This window comes from Myodes glareolus, chromosome 1, assembly GCF_982192425.1.
Source record: "Myodes glareolus chromosome 1, mMyoGla1.1, whole genome shotgun sequence".
Lineage (NCBI taxonomy): Eukaryota > Metazoa > Chordata > Mammalia > Rodentia > Cricetidae > Myodes > Myodes glareolus.
The window spans coordinates 87,040,374-87,068,192 of NC_142026.1; the positions used below are offsets into that span (position 1 = coordinate 87,040,374).

General features: G+C 40.7%; 1 protein-coding gene across 3 annotated transcripts in view; it reads right to left on the minus strand.

Moving 5' to 3' along the window:
• Pdss2 (decaprenyl diphosphate synthase subunit 2) overlaps nt 1-27,819 on the minus strand; it is a 229,543-nt gene that overhangs the window by 98,769 nt on the left and 102,955 nt on the right. For all 3 annotated transcript variants that reach the window (XM_048425161.3, XM_048425159.3, XM_048425160.3), the window contains exon 3: nt 7,146-7,344. In XM_048425161.3, the coding sequence (XP_048281118.3) occupies nt 7,146-7,344 (199 nt within the window). The remainder of the gene's footprint in view (nt 1-7,145; nt 7,345-27,819) is intronic.

The window sequence follows — 27,819 nt, forward strand, 5'->3', positions numbered from 1 at the left end:
GGAATTCTGAAGTATTTTCATGATAATACTTTCACTTTTCTATTTAATTCATATAAAGAAGGTCTCTCATTCTTAAAACAGCTAACAGTCCACTTTCCTTTTATACCGATTTACTCTGGCCATGAATATCTGTACGTGAGTGGGGTATATGCAGGGAAGAACAGTAATCTTGGGTGTCAAACTGAAGAGGCTTAAGATATTAACACAATAATTGCTGAGTGTGTGGTGGCACATGTCTATAATTCTAAGTAGAGACAGGAGGATCAAGAGTTCAAGGTCAATCTCAGCAACAAAGAAAGTTTGCGGAGATCTTGGCCCACATGAGACTATGTCTCACAAAAGTCCCACCACCAAATAAATAATTTCTATAAGTAAGATATGCTAGTAAAGGAATAAATGCACATTGTCATAATAAAGCCATTTTAGGCCTCTGATCCTGAATGCTGGGACAAAGCCTAGGCCTGTAAGTACTCTCTACCATTGATCTAGAGCTCCGACCTCCAAAGTGCCTGTATTAAATGTAACTGACAGGGAAAGGGGAAACCTTAAGTTCATATAATAGAGTATGGCTTTAGATTTCACTTTTGATGTAATTTAGAAGGTAAAATTAATGATAACAGACAGGACAAACTAGAGAGATGGTCTGGCCAGGAAAGTTTCTGTCATGGGAAGATGAAGGCTTGCTTTCCAGCATCCAGTTCCTATGTGGCAGAGCATTCCTGTAACCCCACAATAGCGGAGATGTAGGGAGGAGGCTCCCTGGGGCTTGCGGGCTAGCCAGGTGAGCCAATCCCCAAGGTCCAGATTCAGTGGGAGACCCTGCCTCAAGAAGCCTGAGTGGTGGCTGGTGGTACACGCTTTTAATCCTGGCATTCAGGTGGCAGAGCAAGGCAGATCTGTCAGTATGAGGACAACCTATTTTATATAGTAGTTCTAAGTCAGCCAGGGATACAGAGCGAGCTCTGTGTTAAAATAAATAAGTAAACAAATAAATAAAAATTAGGAAGAGAGCAACTGAGGAAGAACCTGACACTGACAGCTGGCTTTTATATGTATATGCATATGCCATCCCTCTCACACCCACATGTGCGCACACCTAAATAAATACACACATACACACAAATATATGTATATAATAACACAAATATATATAATGTACATACACAAACATATAAAAAGAGATTTATATGCATAAATGAACATATTTACACAAAATTCTCCCTGTAAACAGCATATTTATGCCTGTAGGAAGACAAAATTAACATAAGGAGACATATCACTCTGTAAGGAGTACATCTGTGCTGCCAGTTATTTAGAACTATAAGTCACTTAATGCTTCATAGGACAGCCCTCAAGAGTGACATCATAACAATGCTCTTGGGTGTCAGAAGGAGCAGACTGACGCCCAGTCTCAATGAAGGTGACTGTGGGGGGTGAGGGTGCAATGTGAATTTATTTCTTTAAATGTTAGGCATATCACTACAAAGCAAGGACTTTCTCTCTCTCTCTCTCTCTCTCTCTCTCTCTCTCTCTCTCTCTCACACACACACACACACACACACACGGGGGGGGCAAATATTACTCTCTAAATAAAATAGTCTTATTTGCACTTTGGCATAATCTTAAAATAGAAATCCAGCCTAAAAACACCAAAGAAAACTTGTAAGGACAAGTTATAGCAGCTGGAGAGATGGCTCAGCAGTGTAGAGCTCTTACCACTCCTGTGGAGGACCCAAGTTTGGTTCCTGCACCCACAAGTAGCTCGGAGCCACTGTAATTCCAGTCCTAGGGGAGCTGATGGCTTCTCATCTTGAAGGGCTCTTGCATGCATGTGGTACATACACACTCACATAATTTCACACACTACACGTACATTTTTAAAAAGTCTTTAAATTATACTGTTTCTATTTTATGATCCTCCCTCTAATTAAAAGTCTCTGTGATAACTTGATGCTCAGAAACTAGAAGTTTAGTTTCAGGAATGAGCACATCAGAGCCTTATAGCATATCCCACAAAGCAACTATAACAAAGGTGTGAGGAAATGTATGGTTTCAAAGGCTTGAGGTCTTTAGCTCAGGTCTTTTACATAATGAAGTACTAAAATAAAAAGTTCCATAATTGAATGAGTGAAAACCCAATCGTTAATTTTTAAAGTCACTCTTGAATTCAAAATCTTGTTAATTTGTATTTGTGACTCCATTTATAACAGTAAGAAGACTACTATCTCAGGATTAAATACCAATTTCTATATTCAGGAATATTTAAAAACCCAAGTGTTACCTAAGGCAATTATCTCAAAGACCCCTAATATCTTTAGGGAAAAACTGAAGGGAGAATAATCGACTATGCTAATTTTACCCTTGGCAATTATAAAACAGGTCTGGTCTGAATTTCATCTGACTGCAGAAACCTTCAGCCAAGAGTCTGCCCCTGGAGGCAGAGAAACATAAAGCTTGTACACAAACCCACTAGCAGAAGAAAACTGGAAACCAGTAGAATGAATAAGCCATAAAATACTACAACTGCTGTAAACATGACAACTTTAATCATCAAGTTAAATATGCCCTCAAAAAAAAAAAAATCAGGCTGTCACCGTGAAAAACAGTGGCATATTAGAAACAAATTCTGTATCATGCTCTGCCTGGTCTCTCATTACTGTGGTGTCTATTTTGTCTTTATGGACAACTTTTTTCTTATTAAAGGAAATTAAAACATTAAATAAAATCTAAGTATACTAAGTATACATCATTTTTAGATGTAAGTCTTGTTTAATAAAATAGGCCCTCTTCTATAAAATATTCATATTCCTTTAAATACTATTCTGAGGAAAACAGAACAAAGCGTTTCACTGAAAGAGCTGCTTCTGAATATGGAGAAGTGTTTTGTCAAAGAGAACTAACCCTTGATTTCACACCTTTGTTTCCCCTCACTGTCTCTGCAGTTCAGAGTACTGGTCACATAATTTGGACCTCATCTATTATGATCAAATGAAGGCTGTGAAATGCCTAGATTTGGAGCTCAATCACGGACTGACCTGGTACTCTACTTCCTTCATAGACAATGAGTTGGTGAGGCATCTTTTGGAAATGAGCCTGCAGAACCTTAGAGACCCTTTCAAGAAGAAGGCAAGGAAGGTTCATATTTGGGATGAACAGGGGGATGCACAGAATAAGCTTAAGTTTAGCGCAACCATCAAACTCAGAAAGAAACATTATTGTCTAAAAGGAATTTTTTTGTTATGCTCAATACAATGCAAATGTGAAGGAGCGATGTGCGCAGAGGCTGTGGAGGTACAGGACCCCCAAAGGGGAGAGGTCCTGGTCATTTTTGTTTCTCGGGCAACTGTTGTTGGATATGTTGAGGTTTCTTTTTTTTTTTTTTCCTGGTCTTCTCTTTGTAAATCAAGTCATGCTGCTGAAATCCGGCGCCTAATGGAGCAGATGGTGGAGGTCTTAGGTTCTGGAACACGTATAGTGATGCCTCTGAATGCTAAGCACCAAGAACAGATTTCACAGGATGTGAATCTGACTTGATTTTGATGGTAATAAAACGTCCATTTTCACTTAATTCAAACCACAGTGAAAAAAGAATATGTAACTGACACAAGCTAGTTCAGGAAAATGAATGCTTTAAATATTATTTCCGCAAAGGGAAGTAGCTTACATCATTATGGCATGATTGTACACAGTGCCTTTTAGGTGGCTGGGATGACACTCAATAGTGCTGTGCTTAACTGTCATGTGTGAAACCCTGAGTTCATCATAATGTTGTAGAGTAGTGCAAAGCAATACAAACTGACAATGAGAGGAAAACAAAGAAATCCTTCTCAAAGTACTGAGTCTTCGTTCCTTTTCTAAGGTAAGACCATGTTGAGGCCAATTCCCAAAATACAGAACTAGGTACAAATAAGTAACAGGTCTAGAATGTTTCCTGCCTTTGGGTCTTTGGATCTAATCATTATTGGCTACTGTTTATGCCTGAGGTTATCATGTGCTGAAAACTCTACCAAACTTTCACATGTGGAGGCATGCCCTTCTCCACATAAGGCTCATACTTTTCATAGATCACAGCAGGTCTGGTAGAAAGGCGAGACAGATCACAGGGTCAGTGACTCCCAGGAACAATTAAAGACTCACTCTTGCTTTAACATGTGGATCCCATTGATAAAATTAGTAAGACTCAACCAAGTACATGGTACAAATAGAGGAGAAAGGAGTCTGAGCTAGCTCAACTGGGAAGAGATCTGAGGCTCTTAATCTGTCTCATGCAGGTAATGAATTATCCCTGTGTGGGTAGAAAACAGACATTCAGCATTTTCATATTATATTCTCCTTTAAAAGCAATGGATCCAGCTCATGAGATATGTGCTGTTGACTGTGGTTTCTGTCCTGCCCAGTTCCCGCAGTTGTTAAGTCCCAAAGAAATCACACAGAAGTCTATATTAATTATAAACTGACTGGCCCATTAGCTCAGACTTCTTATTAACTCTTTTTTTTCTTTTTCTTTTCTTTTCTTTCTTTCTTCTTCTTATTAACTCTTACAACTTATATTAGCCCATTATTCTTATCTATGTTAGCCACATGGCTTGGTACTTTATTCAGCAAGGCAGTCACATCTTGCTTCTTCTGTGATCGGGACAGAACTGCTGAGGAATGGGCTTCCTTCTTTCCAGAATTCTCTTGTTCTCATTGATTTGCCTCTACTTCCTGTCTGATTGTCCTGCCTATACTTCCTGCCTGGCTACTGGCCAATTAGCATTTATTTAAAATATAATTGACAAAATACAGACAATTGTCTCACACCAATGTGCTACCCTAAAGTGCAAAACCATGGTGGAAATGTTGGGCAGAATGTGACTGTCTCTCAGCATCTATCAAGGCACATTCTTCATCTCCTTCCGAGAAGAGGACCAGGCCATTACATTCTGGCCAAGAAAATATATGCAGAAGGATCTTGTAAGATCTCTGAGAAAAATGCAGACATTGCATTATCCAAATTGCCACACAAGATGTGTGAAAATAGCTAAAATCTCACACTTTTTGAAACAAGTACTGAGCAACAATTAACTTTTATTTTTGTATTGGTAGACTCAAGTCGACAACTATTTTTAAAAATAAATTTTAAAAGACAAAAATGACACATTCATCTACATTAAATAAGAACTTTAGAATATTGATCATCTGAATTCTAAAATATAACAAGTAGAGGAGGCTGGAGAGAGCTCAATGGTTAGAACACTGGCTGTTCTTCCAGAGGACTTGGGTTCAGTTCCCAGCACTGACATAATGACTCAGAACCATCTTTAACTCTAGGTTTCAGGGGATCTGACACCCTCTTCTGGACTCCATGGGCATCATTTGCACACACACGGTGCACATTAACTCATGTTTATTTAGCTTACTATTTATTTTTGAGGCAGCTGGCCTGGCTGGCTGACCTGGAGTCTGCTATGTAGCCCAAGCTGTTCTCAACAAAGAGATCTACCTCCAAATGCTGAGATTAAAGGTGTCTGCCACCACATCTGACTTGGAATAATTATCTTTGATGCATATTCACATACTTCAATTGATTTCTTAGCTTTATCTAATATTGTATTACTGGGGCTGGAGAGATGGCTCAAAGGTTAAGAGCACTGGCTGTTCTTCCAGAGGTCCTGAGTTCAATTCTCAGCAAGCATACGGTGACTCACAACCATCTGTAATGATCTGATGCCCTCTTCTGACCTCCAGGCATACATGCAGGCAGAACACGGTATACATAATAAATAAATAAATAAATAAATAAATAAATCTTTTAAAAAATATTGTATTGCTGATAATTTTGTTTGCCTGTATGTATGTCTGTTCAGTAGAAGTGACCATGAATACCAGAAAATGGCACTGAATCCCCTGGAACCGAAGTTAGAGACAGTTGTCATCCGTAGCATGGGAGCTGGGAATTGAATCTGGGTTCTTTGGAAGATCAGTCAGTGCTCTATTTCCTTAAAGAATGTATTTTTTAAAGCTGGGCATTGGTAAAATATGATTGTTATCTCAGCATTTTGAAGGTTGAGAGGAAATCGCCAAGTTCAAGCTCATGAGAACATATAGAGGTCATTCACTGCACCTGGAGCTAGGCTAGTGGCCAGAAAGCTCCAGTAACTTCTGTCTCTGCACAGTTGTGAGTCTGAACCAAAAGAATCACTACAAACTTGAGGTCACATAGTGAGATCATGTCTCAAACAAACAAAAATATACCAAAGACTATTTATAATCTTACTAAGTAGTACACTAACTAATATTTTGATGTATTTCCTTATAATTTCTTACTGTTGCTTATCAATTCCTTTATATATGGGGATATTTTTATAACATAGGTAAGAACTTGCCTAATATGTGTAAATTTTTTGATCCTACTTTTTGAGAATATTTTATGATGTGGACTCTTTCCTATGCTTTTTAACATTTTTCATTAAAATCTCAATGCCTATATAACATGTATTTACATTACTTAGTTCCCTCACAGTTTGACATTTACTTGGCTTACGTTTTAAGTATTAAAAATAGATCTACAATGTTGCAATAGATAGACCTGACCATCAAAACTTCCATTCCAGATTATGCTGTTCAGATAAATACTTTAAAAATTCAAACGATTTAAGTATTTTTAGTCTCCTTCCCTCACTCTCTCTATATCTCCCTCCCTTGCCACCTCTCTCTTTCTGCCATACTGTACACGCTAGGCAAGCATTCTAGATTCCCAGCCTTGCTCTTTTATTTTGGAGATCACTCTATAGCCCAGAGTGGCCATGAACTTGTAATAATCCTCCTGCCTCATTCTCTTAAGTGCTTTTTTTCTTATTTCTTTTCTTGAAACAAAGTCTGGTTCTGAGGCCCAGGCTAGCCTTGAACTCACAATCTCCACACTCTGCCTCAGAGTGTGGAGATGACAGTCTTGTGCCAGTATACCTGCTCTTCAAAAGCGTTCCCTAAAGTTAATCTCTTTTACTGCATGCTGACATTGCCATCACCACCTTCCTCAGTTTCAGTGAGCATCCACAGAGGGGGAGCTGAGCAGCAGGACGCACAGACCTCTGTGGCTTTAATAATCAAGCATGAGACATTGGAAGGCCATGCAGGCACAATGGAACCCTGGCTGTCTTTACCTTGCTGTTCTGCAGAAGAGCTAGTCCACTGCAGGCATTTGCTAGAAGAAAGTCTCCACTCAGGATAGCTATTTTGTTTCCAAACTTCATGTCTTTTAGTGGTCCATCAGAAGACTGTAATTCACTTAAATTTACTATCCCACGATGCACGAGGAGAGCAGTGTGTATAAGTTCTGTGATCTCTGCCAAACTTCTTTGACTAAAACATAAAGAAAAGGTTTGTATAAATGTCAAGACTGTATCAGTCTATGACCAATGCCAGGATTCAGTTCTTAAAAATAAGACCATGCACACGTTTTGGTTTTGGGGGAGCAAAGAGGGATGTGTAATTTTCTAACAAAGCTTTTAGAAGTTTCTCTGTTGTCTAGTTTGGAACTTCTCTGTAATCACCCATACTGTAACCTACAAGTCACTGGTCTCAGAGAAACGACGGCCAGGAGCGCTCCCCTCCCAGTTTCATTGAGATACCTTGATCTCAATGCACACTTCTTCTTCACCTCACTTTAAGATTTCTGAGAATTGTCAATTTGATCATCAGGTTAAATGTGAATATGAGTAAGGCATGGGCTAAATATTTTACAAACATGATCTCTTTTAGTCTTAAATATAAAGCTAGGGGATTTTCAGAAACATGGTGTTTCTTCAAGGACCATGTCTTCCAGACTGACAAAGGATGTATTCACCTTTAGTAGGAAATAAGGAGAAAGGCCTGAGGAGTCCACGATTCAGGACTGTATGTCATGAGATGTCAGGGGATATCTGTTTCCTTTGACGCAATTTTCTAGAGTTTGCACACTTTGTATAAGAATAAAAGTATTGCTTTTATACTCAAACAAAAACTTATGAGTATTTGATCCTGTGGAATAAAATCTGATGAAACAAAATGCATGTGATAAGTGGAACAAACAAAACAAACCAAAACCTAAGATCAGAGTACGGTGGCTTATGCTCCAGGACCCACTCTCAGGAGATGGCCATGAGTTACACACTGAGTTCCAGCCTGTGAGACCCTGTCTTAAAACACCACAGGAACAGAAACTGCCCCCTCACACATTAAAACAAAAGCAAGCAGTCACTGAAAATTTAAGCCTCCCCTCAACCCTGTGATAGGTATTATTAATCCTCAATTATAGGGGAGAAAATTGTTGCACACAAATGAAATGAGTTCTCAAGGGCACAGTAATGTGGAGCTGGAACTCTGCTGGAATCTAACGAGTCTAGATGATTCAATGTGAATATAATGTGGTTTCCAGGCTCCCATTTCAGCCCTCCACATTAACTCTGGGCTTGGCTGTGCTACTTGCTTGTCCAACAGAACATCAATAAACAAGTCGAAAGCAAAGCTTAAGGAAAGCTCACAGAACACACAAGCTTAGGCTGTCACAGAGTCACATGACCCTGGGCAGAGGAGCCTTTCAGTCAGTTCAGACATAAAAAAGATAAAATGCTGATGTCAAGACACCAAAATGTACAATGGCTTGCTATGAAATAATAGGTATTTGATAAGAAAATTAAATACTTAGGGATAGCGCTGCTATAACAAAAAGCTACACTGAATCTGCAGTTTCAGTCTGCACAATGTGGGGGCTGAAAATGGGTCTCTTTTAGCATAAGCGGAAAAGGAAGTTAGCAAACTGTTACTGAGAAAACTCTCCTGCAGCAACTGGAAAGATAGGCACCTCTTACTAGCTAAAATAAACTACACTTATAAACTCAGAGAGCCAGGTAAGGAGATTTCAGGTAAAATGCTGGAAGTATCAGCTAGCTTTCTGTGTATAATACGCAGTGTATATGGATGCATATACAACACAGGAGACAGACAAACTAAAGAGATTTGTTCAATTTGCAAGCAGCTTAGAGCACAATAAAAGAACAAAGACTTGCTAGGCTGAAAATAAAACTGTTTCACCTTTCCAGTATATCCAGAAAAAATTTCACAAAGAAATAAAGGGATAATGTCAGGAAAGGAATTAAAAGTATGGGTTAACAAAAAGGCTCAGCAGGTAAAGGCTTGGGTTTGATCCTCAGAATCCATGTGAAAATGAAAGGGGAAAACCTGTTCCCTAAAAGCTGTCCACTGACCTCCTCTGCTGTGCTTGCACGTGATGATGATGATGGTGATGGGTATGATCTGGGTATGGTAGTAAATATATATATTAATAATCCCAGAATTTGAGAAGTGGAGGTAGATCAGGAGTTCAAGACCATCCTCAGCAACATGGTGAATTTAAGGTTAGCTGTGACGGTGATGGTGATGGACGACTTCTTGTTCAGACATAAAAGCTTTTAAGAGTTTTAAGGGAAGTACCCCTAGAAGCTTCACTCTCAGTATAGAGAGGTTTGTCTCATAAAGAACCGTGTATGTGGCTTTGACAACATGAAGTAAAAGCCATAGAAATCTCAAAAAAGGTTTAAGGAAGTTTATGAGTTTGGGCTAAAAGTAACTGATGTTTATGATGAGGGAAAGTAGCTTCAGAACGACCTCTGTGTGTACAAACAGCAGACAAACTCCGAGCATCGCTCAACCTCATCGGAGAAGCTCCTTGCAGCTGACCCACAACCGGACAATGTGCAGAGCAGGAAAGACTCTGGAGTACACAGTCCTAGATGGGATGTCTTTGTCACACCCTTCCTCTCCAGGGCAGGGCTCCATAGGGAAGAGGTGGTGTAGGACTCAAGAAAACATCCTCCTCCAGATACATACAAAAGGATGGCTCCACAGGCGAATCTGCAGACTGTGACAACGCACACAAGACTAACGCAGGCTCAAGTCAGACAGGATCTCAGTGCTGACAAGGGGAAGTGGACATGGGCTCCTACCCCACCCAAGAAGTTATTTTCAATTTATACATGCTGGGAAAGATAAATGCATTATTATTATGATTTTATTATTATTTCATTAGGAGGTAGTACAAGCCACATCACGGGGTGGAAGTTATGGGTGGGACAACTTTTAGGGAATATGTTCTCCCCTTTCACCTTCACATAGATTCTGGAACAACTCAAGCTGATTACCAGGGTTACTCAGAAAGTGGCCGGTGGAGTGTCACTGGTATCACCCACACCCCAGGGCAGGGCCCATGCCTAGAGTAGTGGGCTAACAGGACAGACTCCATGTGCTTTGTTTTAGTGTCTTTGTCATACTCATTTTCCTGTTTTAATTTGCCTGTTTTGATTTTCCTTATTTGCTGTTTTTCCTTTCTCCCTTTATTTATTTATTTATTTATTTCATTTTTGAGAGAAAGACTATGAGGTTGTGTAGGGAAGAGTATGACCAAAATGCATTATACAATAAAGATTTTTAAATAAAATTAAAAGACAGCAGTAGATCACTACATAGCTCGAAGTGTGAACCAATTCTTACTGAAAAGAGAGGCAGCTCAGATGACAGAGTAAGTGTTACAGAGAATGGTGAATCAGGAAGCTACTTCTGGGGACTAGAGCTGTACCCTAGCTAAGAAGTATTTCTTGTTTCTAGACTAGGTAGTTCTGACAACATGACTTGGATTTCAGAATCGCTGTGGACCAGGTCTTATTACTATACAGTTCTCAGATGGCCCCCAAACTCCTGGCCTCAAGCAATCCTTCTTTACCTGCCCAGCTATCATTCTGTCCCCTCAGAAAAGAAGTTTTAAGAAGAGGAACAAAGATGTAAAACCATCTTTTTAAAAAGTGATAAAAAGAAAGGAGTAAGAATTTTATTATGGGGCTGGAAACATAGTTCAGTGATCAAGAGTGCTTCTCTTTCTCCCAGAGGGCCATGCCCATCTGCAGCTCACAAATGCTTGTCACTCCAGCTCCAGAGGATCTGGCACCCTCTTCTGGCCTCTGACAGCGCCCTATGCACATGGCATACACTAGCACAGACATACACATAAGTAAAACTAAAATTTAAAAAAAAGACTATTACTATATCACAAATATTTTGGTTTTATAAAAATATTCCCTAAAATGAAAGAGAAGAACAAACTGAAACAAAATCGGGGGTGGGATGGGATGTGGTGTGAGATCTAGCAAGAGTTAAGAGGGAGGAGTGGGGAATGAATATGATCAAAATACACTGCATGCATGTATGAAATTCTCAGTAAATTAATAAAACCAGGCATGGTGGAACACATCTTTAATCCTAGCACTTGGGAGGCAGAGATAGGCAACTCTCTGAGTTTCAGGACTGTCTGACTTACAGCACAAGTATTTATGTAGCTAGAGCTACATAGAGAGACTCCCATCTCAAAAACACCAAAAAAATTAATAAAAGTATTTTTTAATTCACATTGTCATATTTGACAAAGATTGCAGAATAAAATTATGAGCAAGTATACAACACAGAAAGGTTAAGCATTTATGTTAAGTCCCTCATGCAATTTAGCTTGGGAAAGAAAAGCCCAGCAAGCCAGAAGCTGTAGGTGTTCTGAACTACCCTAAGGATGAAAATGAGTAACTGTGAGCTTTTAATAAAGACATCTATAATAATAAACAGCATTCACCAAATAAATAAGAACCTTTAAATGCGACATCACCAGAAATAAGAACAATCATAGTAATAATTAAGTGAAAAATCATCATTTATTGTAGTCAGCACTTACAAAGCACTTCCGTTTGTACTACTGACCTGCCCCTCTAATGACAACAGGCCCAGGGAGGGTAAATACTTGCTGTAGAGCCTGAAGTTTAGAAAGGACAAATGCATAACTCAGAGCCACCTTGTCATAGTGACCAATGACAATGCAAAATGTTTATTTACCTAATGAATAGTAAGTGGCGGGGGTAGGGTGGAGAGGAGGGGGAGATAGGCCAGGATATCAAAGTATGCAACAGTGGCATATGCCCTCCCCCTACTCACCCAGCTTCCAAACTTATTTCTAAGACCATGGAGACAGTACATTAAGAACAAGTTTGCCTCTAAAATAATTAGTGCCCCATACCCCTTTCTAGGGTCTTCTCACTGTGTAGCCTTGGCTGTCCTGGAATTTGATATGAAGATCAGGCTGTCTTCAAACTCATGGAGATCTGCCCTCCTCAGTCTCTCGAGTGCTGGAATTATGATGCCCAGCATGTCTTGTTTCTTGTGTTCTTCATCTTTTATTCTTACGCATGTGTATATATGTGTGCCTGTGTGTAGGTTTGTACAGTCTGTGAGTGGTGCAGGTACCTGAGAAGTCCAGACGAAGACATCAGATCCCCCACAGTTGTGAGAACTGTGCTGGGAACCAAACCCAGGACCCTGGAAGGGTGGCAGATGCTCTTAACTGCTGAGTCATCTGTCCAGCCCCAAGTTTGTGTCTTTTAGTTTAAAGTAACTGGAAAAATTAGTCAAAATTTCCCCCAAATAATTTGATTAGAACCAAATCAATAGGCTTATCCTAAACAGCTATCTAACCTGAGGTTAATTCTCCTTCTGTCTGAGGGACACTCTAGCTCGGGTGTAAAGCCCTTGCACGCTCAAGTCATGGGTCTCCTCAGCACCGAAAGGAAGCAAGGAAACTAAAGAACAGATTTCTCCCAGTTCTCAACTTCTGAGATTCAGGTTTTTGTAGTTTTTAATTACTTAGTCTAGCAGGTAATTGCTAAAAAGAAGAAACCATTGCTACCATCGGTCCCCACTTTCTGTAGGAACAGGAACGGAGTGTGCAGTTGTTTTTAAACCTGTTCTATAACTACCATCTAGCACTGTGCTCGACTTCTCAGGTTTTATCAGATGAACAACTTTGGATCACACTGTACAAAAAGTACAATATAGTGGTCAGCAGGGAAACAGTGAAAGAGTAAAGGAATCTAAGAGAATTTGTTTCTTATTATTTTATTCCAATTTTAGGTACCCAAAGCAATTTACTTTAGCTTGCAGTGCACTGGATCTAAAAATTACTTTAAAGCACATATTTTTTGCACTCTTGGTTATTTATCCTCCCTGCTTAGCCTTGATTAGAAAGGAGTAATAAATAAATAAACTGGACATGGTAGTACTCATGAGGATCACAGGGACTTGGAGGCCAGTCTGGCTACTAATGAGTTCTAGGCCAGCCTGGGGTATAGAGTGAAATCTAGGGGAACCAATGGTATGAGACCACAGACTCAACCCTTCCCTGAATCGCCAATGACAACAAAATAAAAACAACAACAAACCCCAAACCAACCTGACAAAAAGTGACCAGAGTAAGGAAGCAGTTGCTGCATTGAAGGAAACTGATGAATGTTTTTTACAAGAATTTAGGCCCACCAGCATAGCAAGATGTCCCCGGTGGTGCAATAGTGGCAACTACATCTTGAAGGTAGCCTACAGCCACCTAATTGGACTTAAGGTCCACCCAATAGGAGGGAATTCATGCCTTGTACTGGAACTTAGCTAACCACCTGAGCACAATGGATCCTAGAGAGCCTACTACTGCTACTTTCTACACCAGTATAATTCCCAGCTGCACTCTAATACCTACTCTATGTCTACGATAAGCATAGCCTCTCTGTAGCAGACAGATGCCACCACAGAAATCCACAACTGGTCAAAAGGCAGAGAGCAACTGTCTGTGGGGTATCTATTGCCAGCTGTGTACATGGACCACACAATCCCTATACCTAAGGCTCAGGGGGCATCACAGAAGAGGGGTAGAAAGACTGATGAGCCTGAGGCTCAGAACATCTGCTACAAGAATGTCTTCTATATACGACAGGGAGTTGCGCCCATTAAATCTCAGCAGACTCTATTTATACATACATATGTATGTATGTATGTTTCTATGTAACACTAATAAAGCGGCAGAGGTCATGACGTTAATAGAGTATTGGGGGGCAGGAGGAGCTGGAAGAGGAAAGTGTGGAGTGAAAATCATGTAAATGTAGGACTCATGTATGAAAATTTCAAAAAAAAAGTTAGTAAATTTACACCCCATCACTCTCTTTAAATTATATAATAAGCAATTTCATTTGTTTTGGTTTCATTTTGGTCTAATACCTCCCTAAGATTTTAGCATACTATGTTTCAGAAATAAGAACAGCAGACATTGTTAGTTATCTACTAGTAAGGTAACCAACCTCCTTACTAGTAACAAAGCTTTACTATGTTTGAAGTGGCCATGTACTCCTTTAAGAAGATCATTAGCTGGGTGTGGTGGCACAGGCCTTTAACCACAGCATTTGGGATGTAAACGCAGGAAGATCCTCATCCTTCACATAGAGTCCAAGGTCAGCTTCGGCTACCTAATTTTCCCATGACAGAACCAACAATCGAAGAAAGATCTCTTCAGCAGTTGATTTAGCTCTGGGATAATATGACAAGTCTATCTAAAGATATATATGCAGAAGTCTAGAAGGTGGGGTTTCTGAAAATCTATTAACTCTTAGTAGAAGGAGACTGATTGATTCAGTTGGTATGTACCTTTGACCTTTGGGGCTTCACCTGTCTAGACTGTGACTGGACTTAGAGGTGCAGTTGAGACTCAGGGATCTAATGTGCCCACAATCTGTGGGCGGTAGAACAAGAAGGAAGGCCAGCCTGGAGGGCTCCTCCTGCCCGCCTCTGCTACCACTGATCCCGTGTTGTTACTGCCTTTGTTTCTGTTTACACCCCTCCCTGCACCCCTGCCCTGTGCTGGTGACTGAGCCCAGGACCTGGGGCTGCCAAGCAAGTGCTCTACCATTGGTTATACCCTCAGCAATTAGACTTGTCTTCTGAGATAACTCCTTAAAGCTACTGTTATATTCAGCCTAATCAATTCCTAAGAGAGAAAGTCGAAAAAAAAATTGTGCCAAAAATAGGAAGGCATTTTATGCTCATCTTTCTGCACTCTTGTTTTTGTCAACTAATATTATCTCTTGAAGATGGCTCCACATTATTTACTGGCAGAGAGTTTAATTTTTGTTCATTTACTACATCCAGAGAGACCATTGTGGATGATGGTGACATACACTTCTACGGTTTTAGGGTGAGTGACTGGTATGTTTTGCTTACAGAGTTTCTTTTGATTTAGTGTGTGTAGAGGTATGTTCACATGCAGTTGTGTCACAGTATGTGTAGCGGCCAGAGTACAACTCTCTTTTCATCTTGTTTTTGTTTGCTTGTTTTCAGATGAGGTCTCCTTTGGGGTTTCTGCTGCCTTGCTTACTCCAGGCTAGCTGCCCTCTGAGCTTCCGGTTAGCTGTGCCTCCACCTCCCATTCCACAGGCATTACAGGTGTGTGCCACCACACTGGCTTTCCACTGGGTTCCAGGGACTGAACTCAGGACACTGAGCTTGTACAGTTTAAATATTTAAAAATTGCCTCTAGCCAGGTTTGGTGGTGCACACCTTGATCCCGGCAGGAGCAGTAGAAGGATATCTGTGAGTTCAAGGCCAGTCTGGTTTATTTAGTCAGCTTCAAGTCAGCCAAGGCTACATAGTGAGACTCTATCTCAATAATGATAATAATAATCAGCTATATGCCACTTTTAAAATAAAGTTTTCCTCCATTTTTTTCCAGAAATAACTCTGTCTATACCTAAAGGTCTTGGAAGACAGCTCAGTCATTCCCCACATCTTTTCATTTCTACATTTTAATTATCTATCTACTTCCATCCACTGCCTAACAAATACTGCCTGGAAGTATTTGTTAAAGGAGCAATTTGCTACTTAGCAACAGTATTAGAAAGGCCTCAGGACGGCTATCACTGATTTCAGAAGGGAAAACAATGATCTATACTAAAATCAGGCTTATAGAGACACAGTGGTAAGACCTCGGGTCAATGAACCTCCAATTAGCACCTTCCAGGTACGATAACTACGTCTAGGCACACAGCTGCTGCTGCACATCTGAATTATTAGTTTATCCTTTACAGAAACTCGAGCTCTCTATATGCTTTAGATTTAGGTCTGTGTTAAAAAGAGTAGGACAGCCAATGTACCTCGCCATGCAAGGAGATTAAAAGACAATGAAACATTTTTTTCTAATTCTCTGTTTTCTTCTCCCATCCTTTCTTCCATTCCTTTGCTTTAAAAAAAATAGAGACTGACTGTACAGTCAATATTTATGTTGCCTTCTACCTAAATGCTTACACACAGTCATTTTTAGTTTCTAAAGATACATTTAATAAATAAACATCTTTTTTGAGTAATTTTCAAACACGCAAGTGGAAAATACTGTATCAAGAGCCTGTATGGACCAACTCATCACCAGTTTTCAGGATTGTTAATCCCAGGTCACTTTTGCTTTTACAGCATTTGCTCTCTGACCAGATTACTTTGAAGTAAACATCACACACTATGTCATTTCATCCAAAAAGACCTTATATGTCCTATTTTTAAAAATGGGGAGTGGTGATTATGACTGCACTTATTAAATTAATTACTTTGAGCCAATTATTACTATATGCTGAGAGCGTGTGTAAAACAATTTTTGTAAGAATAACTCAGCTGATTAGTGAATAAACTGTTATTTCAACAGTGGCTCTTCGAGGTAAGCAGCGACTCTCCCGTACAGAAGGGAGCTCAGCTGACAGGCTAAGTCCACACAGCTGGCAACTGCAGCTGGACGCTAGCCCAGGCCTCGGGTTCTAAAGTCTAGTTTCTTTGCATATCAATAGCAAACTCATCAAAATCCAAAACACAACATGCACAAGATTTAGGGTCTTTCTGAAAGTAAAATGGTAGGCCAGAATCATTTATTTAAAGTCATTCTATTTGACTCTTAAAACTTTTTTTTTTAGTTAGAAAAAGGATTTTATAATTATGTAGGAAGAATAAATCAAAACATGAAAAAGATTTCAGAAAAATGTAAGATTAGATTTAGGTTTTAAATCTTGTTATAAAGCTATGACTGCAGGTTTTGGTGTGGGTGTGTTGTGTGTGTTTGTGTGTGTGTATGTGTATGCACACATGCGTACAAGGTTCTCCAGTACTACGACCTGAATCTAGGATCTTGCATATACTAGGCAATCACTGGGCAATACTTTTAACCTCTGTAGCTTTAATATGCACAATAACAACCAATTGACAAAAATATTTTTTTGGTTGAATCTAGAACCAAATACATCTGAAAAAGTATTTGTGACAAACATTTCAAACCCTTAAAGATAGATTTTTTTTTAAAACAAATAACGTTGAGCCTACTTTCTGATACTTGAAAGGGCAAAAGATTCCTATTTCACAACCTGAATAAACACATATGAAGATGGATTAATTATCTAAGTGTGAAATATAATACTATAAATTTAGGGAAAAAGTATCTATTTATTGGAAAATATTCATGAATGTCCTTTTACTAAGTAACATATAAAGCAATGTTTCCCACATTTTTATTCTATCACATCTATAATATTCATACATCTACTAAGTCTATCTTGGTGCATACTTATTGATGGAAATGGGCAAAAGCAGAGAAACACAGCAAAATACATCAACGGACCGAAGCTGTTAGAACCATAACGCTCTCACAGAGGATCCAAATTTTGTTCACCTATTAACTCTAGTTCTAAGGGACCTGACACCCTCTCCTTCCTGGGCCATGGGGATCTGTACTCAAATGCACAAACCTATGCACATATACACACATACACATGAGCTTTAAAATTTTGCTGAGTATGGTGGCACATACCTTAATCTCAGCACTCAGGAAGCAGCGGTAGGAGGATCTCTCTGAGTCCCTGGCCAGTGTGATCTACTAAGGCATCCCAGCTAGCTGGGCATACAACCCTTACTAAGAAGCAGGCAAACAAACTCAAATCAGTGCAGGCATGAAGACTCACAAAAATAACCCAGATAATAGCCACATTGGAAAACATTCTTGGAGAAAGTCATGTAAATGAGGCAGAATGCTGGGAAGCCATAAAGAAGATAACAGATGATAACAGATAAATATCAGTAGTTAAAAATATACAAGAAAGTAGTAGCAAATTATAAACTAAGACGAATAAATACAGACTTGAGGTAAATTATTTCTAAAACATATCACAGAAAAAGATTTATTACAAAATATTTGTGGAATTTGTCCAAACTGGGCATATTAAAATGAAAAGATAAACATTATAGCAGCTAAATGAGAAAGTAGAGGATGAAGTAATTCCAGAAAAACATAAATTGCCAGGAAATCATATAAAATGATGCTTAGCTGGGCTAACAAAGGGAAAGGGAGTGTACTAATAAAACAATGCCTTAGTTCATTAGCTGTGCAAAGTAAAGACAAAGAACATACAGTTTCAGTGTTGGTGGGAACACAACACTTTGTACTCCAGAAGGATATTATTTTGGCAGTGTTTTCAAGGATACATTGCATTTGGGCCTTTGATGGTCTCCTCTCCTCACCTGTGCCTCCTATGCCTTATTATATAGTTGGATAGTCATTCCTGAAGGCAATAACTAACACAAAAATTTTTTCACTGGAACTATATGGTGTCTTGATTTCCTACTGATACAATATCAAGATTTTACACATACACTCATAGTTTGGTAACAGGCTAAAATTAGGAATAATCTAATTGTCCACAAGTGCAGGGGCAATTAATGGCATCTTGGAAGATCTAAAGCTATGGACTTGGAACACTGTTTCTAGGAAATGTATGTACACCTATAACCCCAGTTTTGGGAAATATACCCAGGAAGATTATGAGTTCAAGACCAGCCGGGCCAAAGCAAGTTCTAGGTCAACCAAGGCTATTTGGTGACACTGGCTGTCTTGGTTAAAAAAGAAAAGAAAGTTGTTTGTGTTATTTGGAAAGTACAGGAAGTCAGCTGAAGTGTAAACTCTATGACAGCCGGGACACTCTTTCTTCACTACTGCAGTTCACAGTCCTAGACCAAATGCTAGCAAGGGCAGACTCTTGGTATTTGCTAAGTGAGCCAACTGATATTTGAGTGAGTGAATGAATGGAAAGATGGATGAATGAATGGCATGGGTTGGTTTTTGGAGTAAAATGATGGAAAGAGCAGATATGAAGTTGGAAAGGTAGATGCTAAGACTAAAGTCTTCCCTGTACCAGGTTCCATGTTGGCCTCAAACTTGCTACTGTCCCTCAAGTGCTGATTAAAGGCATAAGCCACCATTCCTGGACTTAGCAATTTACATTTTTAAATACTTAAGATTTTTAGATTTACAGACAAAGCATAAGCAAAAGTTGAAGTTTAGAGGGAAGACTGGAAAAAAGGGATCAGATGAGCTCACATCCCACAGGAACAAGCACAGATGAGGCTGGCCTCGTGAATGAAGAGGGCCTTGAGCAAGTGAGACCAGAGTTCTCTAAATTATATGACAGCGTCATCAAGGAACCCCTAAGCAATACGAGGGTGATCCGATGAAACCAGTATTTTAAGGAATGAAATGTGCCAGCGCAATCCATGGTGCCCAAAATGGAGGCAACAGTCAAGAAGACTCTGCTCTCATGGCATAATTTCAGAGAGGTACAGCTAACTAAGTTCCTACGCAGGATGCCACTCAAGTCTGCTGGAGTATTTCCAATGACATGCAGCGGGTGTCTTTATGGAAAAATGCATTGTTTTTGTTTTGTAGTTGAGGATGACCTTCATATTCTGGACCATCAGTCTCCATCCAGTGCTAGGATGATGTGTGTACAAACAGATGGTTCACGGGTTGCCTAGGTCAGGGTGAGGTGTGTACCGACAACCGCAGGTTCATGGGTTGCTGAGGTCAGGGTGAGGCATGTACCAGCAGCAGGTTCACGGGTTGCTGAGGTCAGGGTGAGGTGTGTACCAACAGCCGGTCCACGTGTTGCTGAGGTCAGGGTGAGGCATGTACCAGCAGCGGGTTCACAGGTTGCTGAGGTCAGGGTGAGGTGTGTACCAACAGCCGGTCCACGTGTTGCTGAGGTCAGGGTGAGGTATGTACCGACGGCGGGTTCACGGGTTGCTGAGGTCAGGGTGAGGTGTGTACCGATGGCCCGTTCATGTGCTGCTGAGATGTATGCAGCATGACTATTATGGGGTAACCAACCACTTTCTGACTGTTTTCGAGGCCTGTTCCTCCATAGCAGGGAACTTACGTTTACTACTGGAAACCTTGTCAGTGGACATGTCAAATGGTTTTAGAAAGATTTGCTATTTCCATAGACCAGTGGTACTTAGCCTTTATCAGAGAAGTCTGCTTCTTTTTGCTGGGAGTGGCATTTAATGCAGACTTATAACTTGCCACAGTACTCTCAGTGATTATTGTGTGCCCAGCCCTAAATGGGACATCTTCCATATCATCACCACGTGCCAGGCTCAGAGGCTAACATGGAAGAAGGGCAGAAAAGACATAAGAGCCAGTGGATGGGAACACTGTGCTGAGGACCTCACTGCAGCTGTGCTTTCCTGTGAAAGACCTGTACAGGAGTGGGGCTGCCAATATTTCATCACAGATGGGGGAAGAGTTCATGAGGCTCCACCCCTTTCTCAGAGGCTCATGGCAGCCAATGGCTGCTAGAGAAGGGTGTCATTTCCTTTAATGATGTAGTCACTGATATGATAAGTTATCCATGCTCCAGTAAATAACTCCCCAATCCATGCTCATGAAAGCAACCTTTATTAATCTCAATGGATTCCACCCCCAAACAAACAAACAAACAAACAAACCAAGAAGATGATGAAGACATAAAAGCAGAAGGTGAATTTGTTTGGAAGCAAGGTTTTAGTGAGAGAGGAAGACAGAGAGCACGCAGAGAGTGCTGAGATGCAAGCGAAATGGTCAGTTCATTTACACACACCGACGAACAGCTGGAGTAGCTGCTATTATTAAGTAAAATAATGGTTACTTGAGTACATGCACTGCTATACCAACACCATGACAGTTTATGATAGCTACTAACTGACGATATACAGTGTGGAAACGCTGGACAATGGAAGATTGCTATCGTGGGTATGAGGAAGTAAGAATGCAATATTTCACCACTATACACAGAACTAATGAATTATATCATTATATATTTTATATCTGAAACTTTTCACTTAATATTTTTGGACTATGCCAAATGGGGAACAGAATGATGAAGAAAATAAAAAAAGTAATCAGGACTGCGAGGGATGCGAGCACCCACTGATACAGGGGGACTGATATAATGGGAGTTCACCAAGGCCTGTTGGACTGGGACTGAGCGAGGACGTGATCCAGCCAGATTCTCTAAATATGGCTGGCCCGGAGCCTTTTTGAAGGGCCGTTGACAATGACACTGGGACTTGCTTCCTCTGCATATACTGGATTTTGGCGCTCCAATCTGCTTGGACTCTCACCTTCCCTGGACCTGGAGGGAGGGGGGAGGAGCTTGGGCTTCCCACAGGGCAGGAAACCCTGACTGCTCTGGGGGATGAAGAGGGAGGAGGAGAGGGAGTGGGGGGGGGTGGGGAGGTGGTAGGAGGAGGGGCTGAAATGGAAACTTTTATAATTTAATAAAAAAAAAAAAACCAAAAAAAAAAAACCAAAAACAAAAACATAAAAAAAATATTTTTGGACTATGGTTGATGCTAGACAATTAAAACTCAGTAAGTAAGAAATAAGTATGTATATAGAGACTGCTGCATTGCTGTGACTGAACATGGAGGATGAATGAAAGCTATTTTTCAGATATGAGATTCAAGCGACTGGTAAATGGTAAGATGAGGGAGGCAAACATGCAAATGAAGAGACCATCAGTCAATGGCTCCTCTGCTGAAAGACCCGGCACAGTTCCCTATCTCACACTCACTGTAAAAGGCCATGATGAACACCAAGGCCCAGGATAATTTCACACAGCTTCTCTATCTTTTATTTCTGAGTTCTTTTCTTTCACTCAGGCAGGCATGCACACATCCTCAGGCAAGTGCAAACATCTGCAGGCAAGTACACATATCCACAAGCAAGTGTACAAATCCACAAGCAAGTGCAAACATCTGCAAGCAAGTGCACATATCCACAGGCAAGTGTACAAATCCACAGGCAAATGCAAACATCTGCAATCAAGTGTACAAATCCACAGGCAAGTGCAAACATCTGCAGGCAAGTGTGCACATCCACAGGCAAGTGCACACATCTGCAGGCAAGTGCACATATCCACAGGCAAGTGTACAAATCCACAGGCAAGTGCAAACATCTGCAGGCAAGTGCACACATCTGCAGGCAAGTGCAAACATCTGCAGGTGTGTGTTTTCTCTCCTTCTCGCTAAGATTCCTTGTTGGTTCTTAAACACGCCAAGCTCATTCTTGCTTCAGGGCCTTTTCCTTTTGCTCTGTCTGTACTGTATTTCTTTGCATATTTATGAGGCTCAGTGGTTCACCCCCTCCAGGTCTGAGTGCTCTTCTTTGCAAGGCCTTCTCAGCCACCCCATAGAGGATGGCAGCCACTATCCCACTCCTTTGCTGCACAGCATCAACTCGCCCGGTTTTCTACATTTTAAGCACTGACAGCACACACTACCTTTGGGCACATGGGCTATTTTGTTTGGTTTATGTTCTGTTTCTTTTCCCATCATCTCTGGACAAGGGAAAGCAGACAGAAAGCATACTTTTAAAATATCACACTTAGAGCAATCACTAAACATGAATGGGGCTTTGGGCTCACTTCCCTCAAAAAAGTAAGAGTTAAGAAGCAGCCATCACAGGGTTAGTGAGATGCTCATCCATAAAGATGCCAAGCCTGAAAACCTGAGTTCAGTCCTGTGATCGACGAGACAGAAGGAGAGAACTGACTCCTGAAAGTTGTCCTTTAACCTCCACAGGTGCCCTATCACGAGTGCCCCTCCGACAAAACAAAAACCTGCCAAAATAAATCAATAAACCCAGCTATAACAAAAAAACAAATATTCTTTCACAAGCCAACAGCAGGTACAAAGTGATCTCATTTGTGGGGAGAAGGGGTCCTCACAAACTAGCCCAGGCTAGTTTTGTACTTCCAATTCTTCTGCCTTAGCCTCTTCTTTATCTATTGAAGCAGGGTCTCTGTCTATATACTGCCTTGGCTGCCCTTGAATTTAAGGAATTTGCCTGCCTCTGCCTCCCAAGTGCTAGGTATAAGGCCTGTGTCACCTCACCCCACTTGCCTCTGAACACTTTTAATTAGGTGTCAAACATTATCTGTTTCTAGCTGGGCGGTGGTGGTGTACACACCTGTAACTCCAGCAGTCAGATCTCTGTGAGTTCAAGGTCAATCTGGTCTACATAGTGAGTTCTAGGATAGTTAGAGCTGTTACACAGAGAAATTTGTCCCAAAAAGCCAACCAAACAAACAAACAGTATCTGTTTCTATAAATAAACCAGAGTCAAAGTCCCAAGAGATTAAACCAATTTAAATTGTAATAATTGGAGAAATACCAGGGTTTTCCTATTTTGTCATTTATGCATGCTGATGGCATAATTTAGATGGTACTTTGAAGTTCCATAATCATGATACTCAAAATTAACCATATATTATTTCTGAATTTAAAAATAAGAACTCTGGTCTTTAAAATAAATGCATAAAACTCCAAATCCTAACCATTAAAAGCCAGGAGTAGTGGTACACACGTGTAATTCTAGCTATTCGGGAGCCTGAGGCAGGAGGATTCTGAGTTTGCCCTGGCAACTTAGTAACATCCAGTCATTAGAAAGAAAAAGACATCATTTGGGACTGGGCCCCACAACTCTGCATTTTGATTGGCTGTTATTTTCTGTAATGGCCTGGTCTGTTAAAAAGAGACGTTTCCTTGCTGAGGGCTACACTTATCACTATAGGCTGTGGTAAAGGCCAGCTCCTCCCCAAGCAGTGATCAAATCACAGGATGGAGGGCTGAAAGCTAGGGTAGGCGTCCTTTCCAGCTGTGCCCCTACACTTGAAGCAACCACTGGAGGCCTGAAGGGCTCTGAGTCTCTTCAAAATGCTTATCCATACTACAAGTGGGGGTCCACAGAGATTGACACCTGAGGCCATGGTAGGATCCCACCACAACATAAAACAAACACAAAGTTCCTCCAGGAGCCCTACAGTGGAGCCCTCCAAACACACATATTTTTCTTTAAAAATTTATATGCTACCACTCACAATTGAAATTTGTATTTTTTTTAAAAAATTACAACTTAACACAAACTTCCAAACAACAACAAACACCTTAGTACAGATGAGCTCTGTAATTAACTGCTGCCACACCCACCACCCATCTACAAAGAGGTTAAGCTGTCTTAGGTGGCCACACTTGAAAGAACAGACGGATGCCAGGACTCAGCAAGGAGGCAACCTACTTACCATTCAAAAATTAGCAGCCCCTCTTTCCCGAGAAGTCTGTATTATACTTTCAAAGTCCAAACAGTGGACAGAGCTCTGCTTAGCGGTTCCCGAGCACACCTGTGAGTCTGCTTTAATAAAGGACAAACAAGCCAGGCATGTATCACCTTGGAGAATATATTCTTAAACCTACTATCTGGGAACTCAAACACAACATTATCCACCCATAATTATTCCATAGGCCAACCACATGCTCCCAAAGGGAAGAGGAGGCTGGCATCTATTTTCTGTAAATAGTTAAGCTTGGCTCTTTTATGCCAGAAAAAAAGAGCAAGCCTAGCTAGGAGAATCCTCCTCCTCATCTGTTTGGAGTCCTTTTGGGTTTGGGTTTCACAAAAATGGTTAAAAATACTTGAGACTACCAAAAAAGGCTAGCAAGACATCCGGGCGCTCCGCCGTCACCGTCAGGCAGCCCATATCAATGCAGGTTATCAGATGAACGGCTGATCAACACTAAACAGACTTGCTCTGGGCAGGCGGAGCTGAGCTTCCTGACAGGAATTCCAATGAGGGCCCTCTGCACTCCACCACTGCGCTCTGCCATTTTTCACTGTTGCAGCTCCCTGGACATATGGGAATCCCTAGTGATGAGCACATAAAGCTGCCGCGAACTCAAGTGACGGCTCATTTCCCCCGGCTGAAGGCAGACATTAATATCCTGAGGAGATCACACCCGCCTCTCTGACCCCATCTACCCAAGCAAAACTACTGTCCTATTTCTTCATGTAATAAGCTTTTAATGAAGAAAACCCAAACCTGTCCTCTCACGGCAATGCGGTTCTACATGAAAAGGTTATACAAATACATCAGGTCTCCTGTCAAAGTTTTCCAAAATAACTGTGCTCCGCCCCACAGGACCCGCGGCCTGTCACTGCCCCTCCCGTAGAGCTCATTCTGTCTGCTGAGGCCCAGGAGTTCAGTTCTCTGCTCTGATAATTACGATTTTCGTCCCAGTTTGGCAGGTAGAGGATTAAAGAAGTGATTACAAAGAGTGTGCGGCTATCTCCATTTTCATTACAAAGCCCTCTCTTCCAGGGCTCATCATTTAGACATGAAACTGCTCCAGGCACAATCAAGACTGGGAGGAATGACAGTCCAGTGGCAACCTAGATAACATGCCAGCAAAGGATCCGAGCTAAATTAGAATATGAGAAAGCTAAAAATACTGGATGAACTGGAGTTGGCACACACATTAGTCTCTGAAGGATTAGTGGGGAAAACTGTAAAAGCAAATAAGACCACAAGCAGACTTTTGCCTGTGCTACGGAGATTGGTCACAATAAAGGAGATGTGAGTCATGACTGACCTTTAGCAATGGGCCCAGTGACCAGGGCCACAACTCTGTGAGTTCTGAAGCTTCAGGAGGGGTGGGGACTTGCGTTTCCTCTCCTCTTGAAAGCAAGTAGGGGTTAGGAGACACAAGGGCTGAATGAGCAATGGCAGGGAAGAAATATCATTCTGCAGAGACCTCTGGAACTATGTAACAAGAAGGACTAATGGACAGAAGAGGGAATTTTGAAAGGCTCCACTTAAGACTACAAAATATGTCCAGGGCTGGGGAGATGTGAAGGTAAAGTGGACATAAAGAGTCGAAGATCTCTTTCCTATGAAAAAGAATGTCAGGACATGGGTTGTTCCATTACACGCTTTTGATTACTGTTTCTCAACTCATCTAGATATCTAGAGATACTGCAGTAAATCCTACGCGTCACAGCATGTTTAAACCAGACATGCCAAAAGATGCCACAGACACATACTCAGTATAGGGCTGAACATATGTCCACAACCTTCGATGTCACAGACATTGGGATTTAGTTGTCTGCTTTTTGGTGTGTATTGAGTGTGGTATGTGTACAGTATATGTTTGTATACTGTCCAGTGTTCTGATCTATCACTTTTTACAGAATTCCTCTGAGACACAGTCTTTCACTTAACCTGGAGCTGGAATGACTGAATTATACACTCTGCCTGTTAAACTAAAGTAAGGGCATGCAAACCTTTCCTGATGAGATGAGAATTAAATAATGCCATTTCTAAGAATGTGTAGTAACTTCATAGCTGTAGCTCATTTCTGAGGAGACTAAGGCACAAGGGCTGCTGGAACTTTGAGGTTAGCTTAGTCTAGATAGTAAGTTTGGGGGCATCCAGGGAAGGAGGGGGAGGGATGGCGGGGCACGATAGAGCTCATACACACAAAGGTGAGCATGTCAAGCCCCTATTGCAAACGGAGGCTGCTTTATCAGCCTTGACCTTAATGATGGCATGGACACAAGACAAGAATATGAAGTAGATGACTATTTTGTGACCCATGATACTTTACATCCCTTGTCACTACAGTCTAGTTTTGTCTAACATCACACATGGAAACAACTCCGAGACTTGCTTTTGTCTAGAATAAATGGCTATGTTCATGAGTATGGCAGAACTGGGGAAAGAACCAAACAGTAGCTTTAAAGCATGGGTCATACCAAATAAGTTAGAAAAAATTTGAACATTTACTGCAGTTGTAAAATAACTGGAAATTCCAAGAAGAATATTTTCCTCCAGAGTGATTGACAATTGCTATTCACTAAGCATCACCGACAGCGAAGAAACGATTGTAATGCCTAAAGTTATCTGGGAAGGAGATGACACAACACCATGTCGGCCAATGAGGAGAGCACTTTCTGTGACATTCAGAGTAGTGTAACAGCACAGACAGAGAAGGACAACAGTCCAACACCAGCACACAGATCTCACTCTCTTTAGCTGCAAGATTTCAGGACACTAAATGTAGAAAAGAATAAAATAAATAAAAAAGTTTATACCCTGAGTTTTAGTGACCACACACACACACACACACACACACACACACACACACATGCACACACACACATACACACACACACACTCCACTTGTACATAGAAACTCGGAACGGGCATCAGCAAATCACCTACTTACTGATATCCCAATAGTATTCTACTGTTAAATACACTATCCATGGAGAAGAAACATGTCAGAGAATATTTAATAAGTCTTATCAATACAGAGAAAGACATAAAGCCCAACTAGCAAATAGAATAAAATGGTATTTTAAAAATTATTTTAAAATAATGAGATCCTGTAGGATACTCTTATCATGCATGGAATTATTTTCAAACAATAGACTTGGCCGTAAAAACTGTGAACAGATTTAGTGAGAACTATTTTTTTAACAAACAAGAAACATAGTGCTTTAATAAGGCATAATTTGTGTATTATTTAAAAAGTTCACATTTAAAACTTATTCTTCAAAGAATTGTAACATAACTGGGTTGAGGTTATAACTCAGTAGTATAGCACTTGTTTAACATATACCATACCCTGGGCTTAGTCCTTAGCACCTCCAAAGACGGTAGTGGTTAAAGCATCTGTACACGTGGAAAACATTACCACAGTCCAGTTGCAAAACATTTTAATGCTTCTAAAATACAGAAAAGTCACCTCTCATTTAGGTGGTTCTAGCTGGCTGTA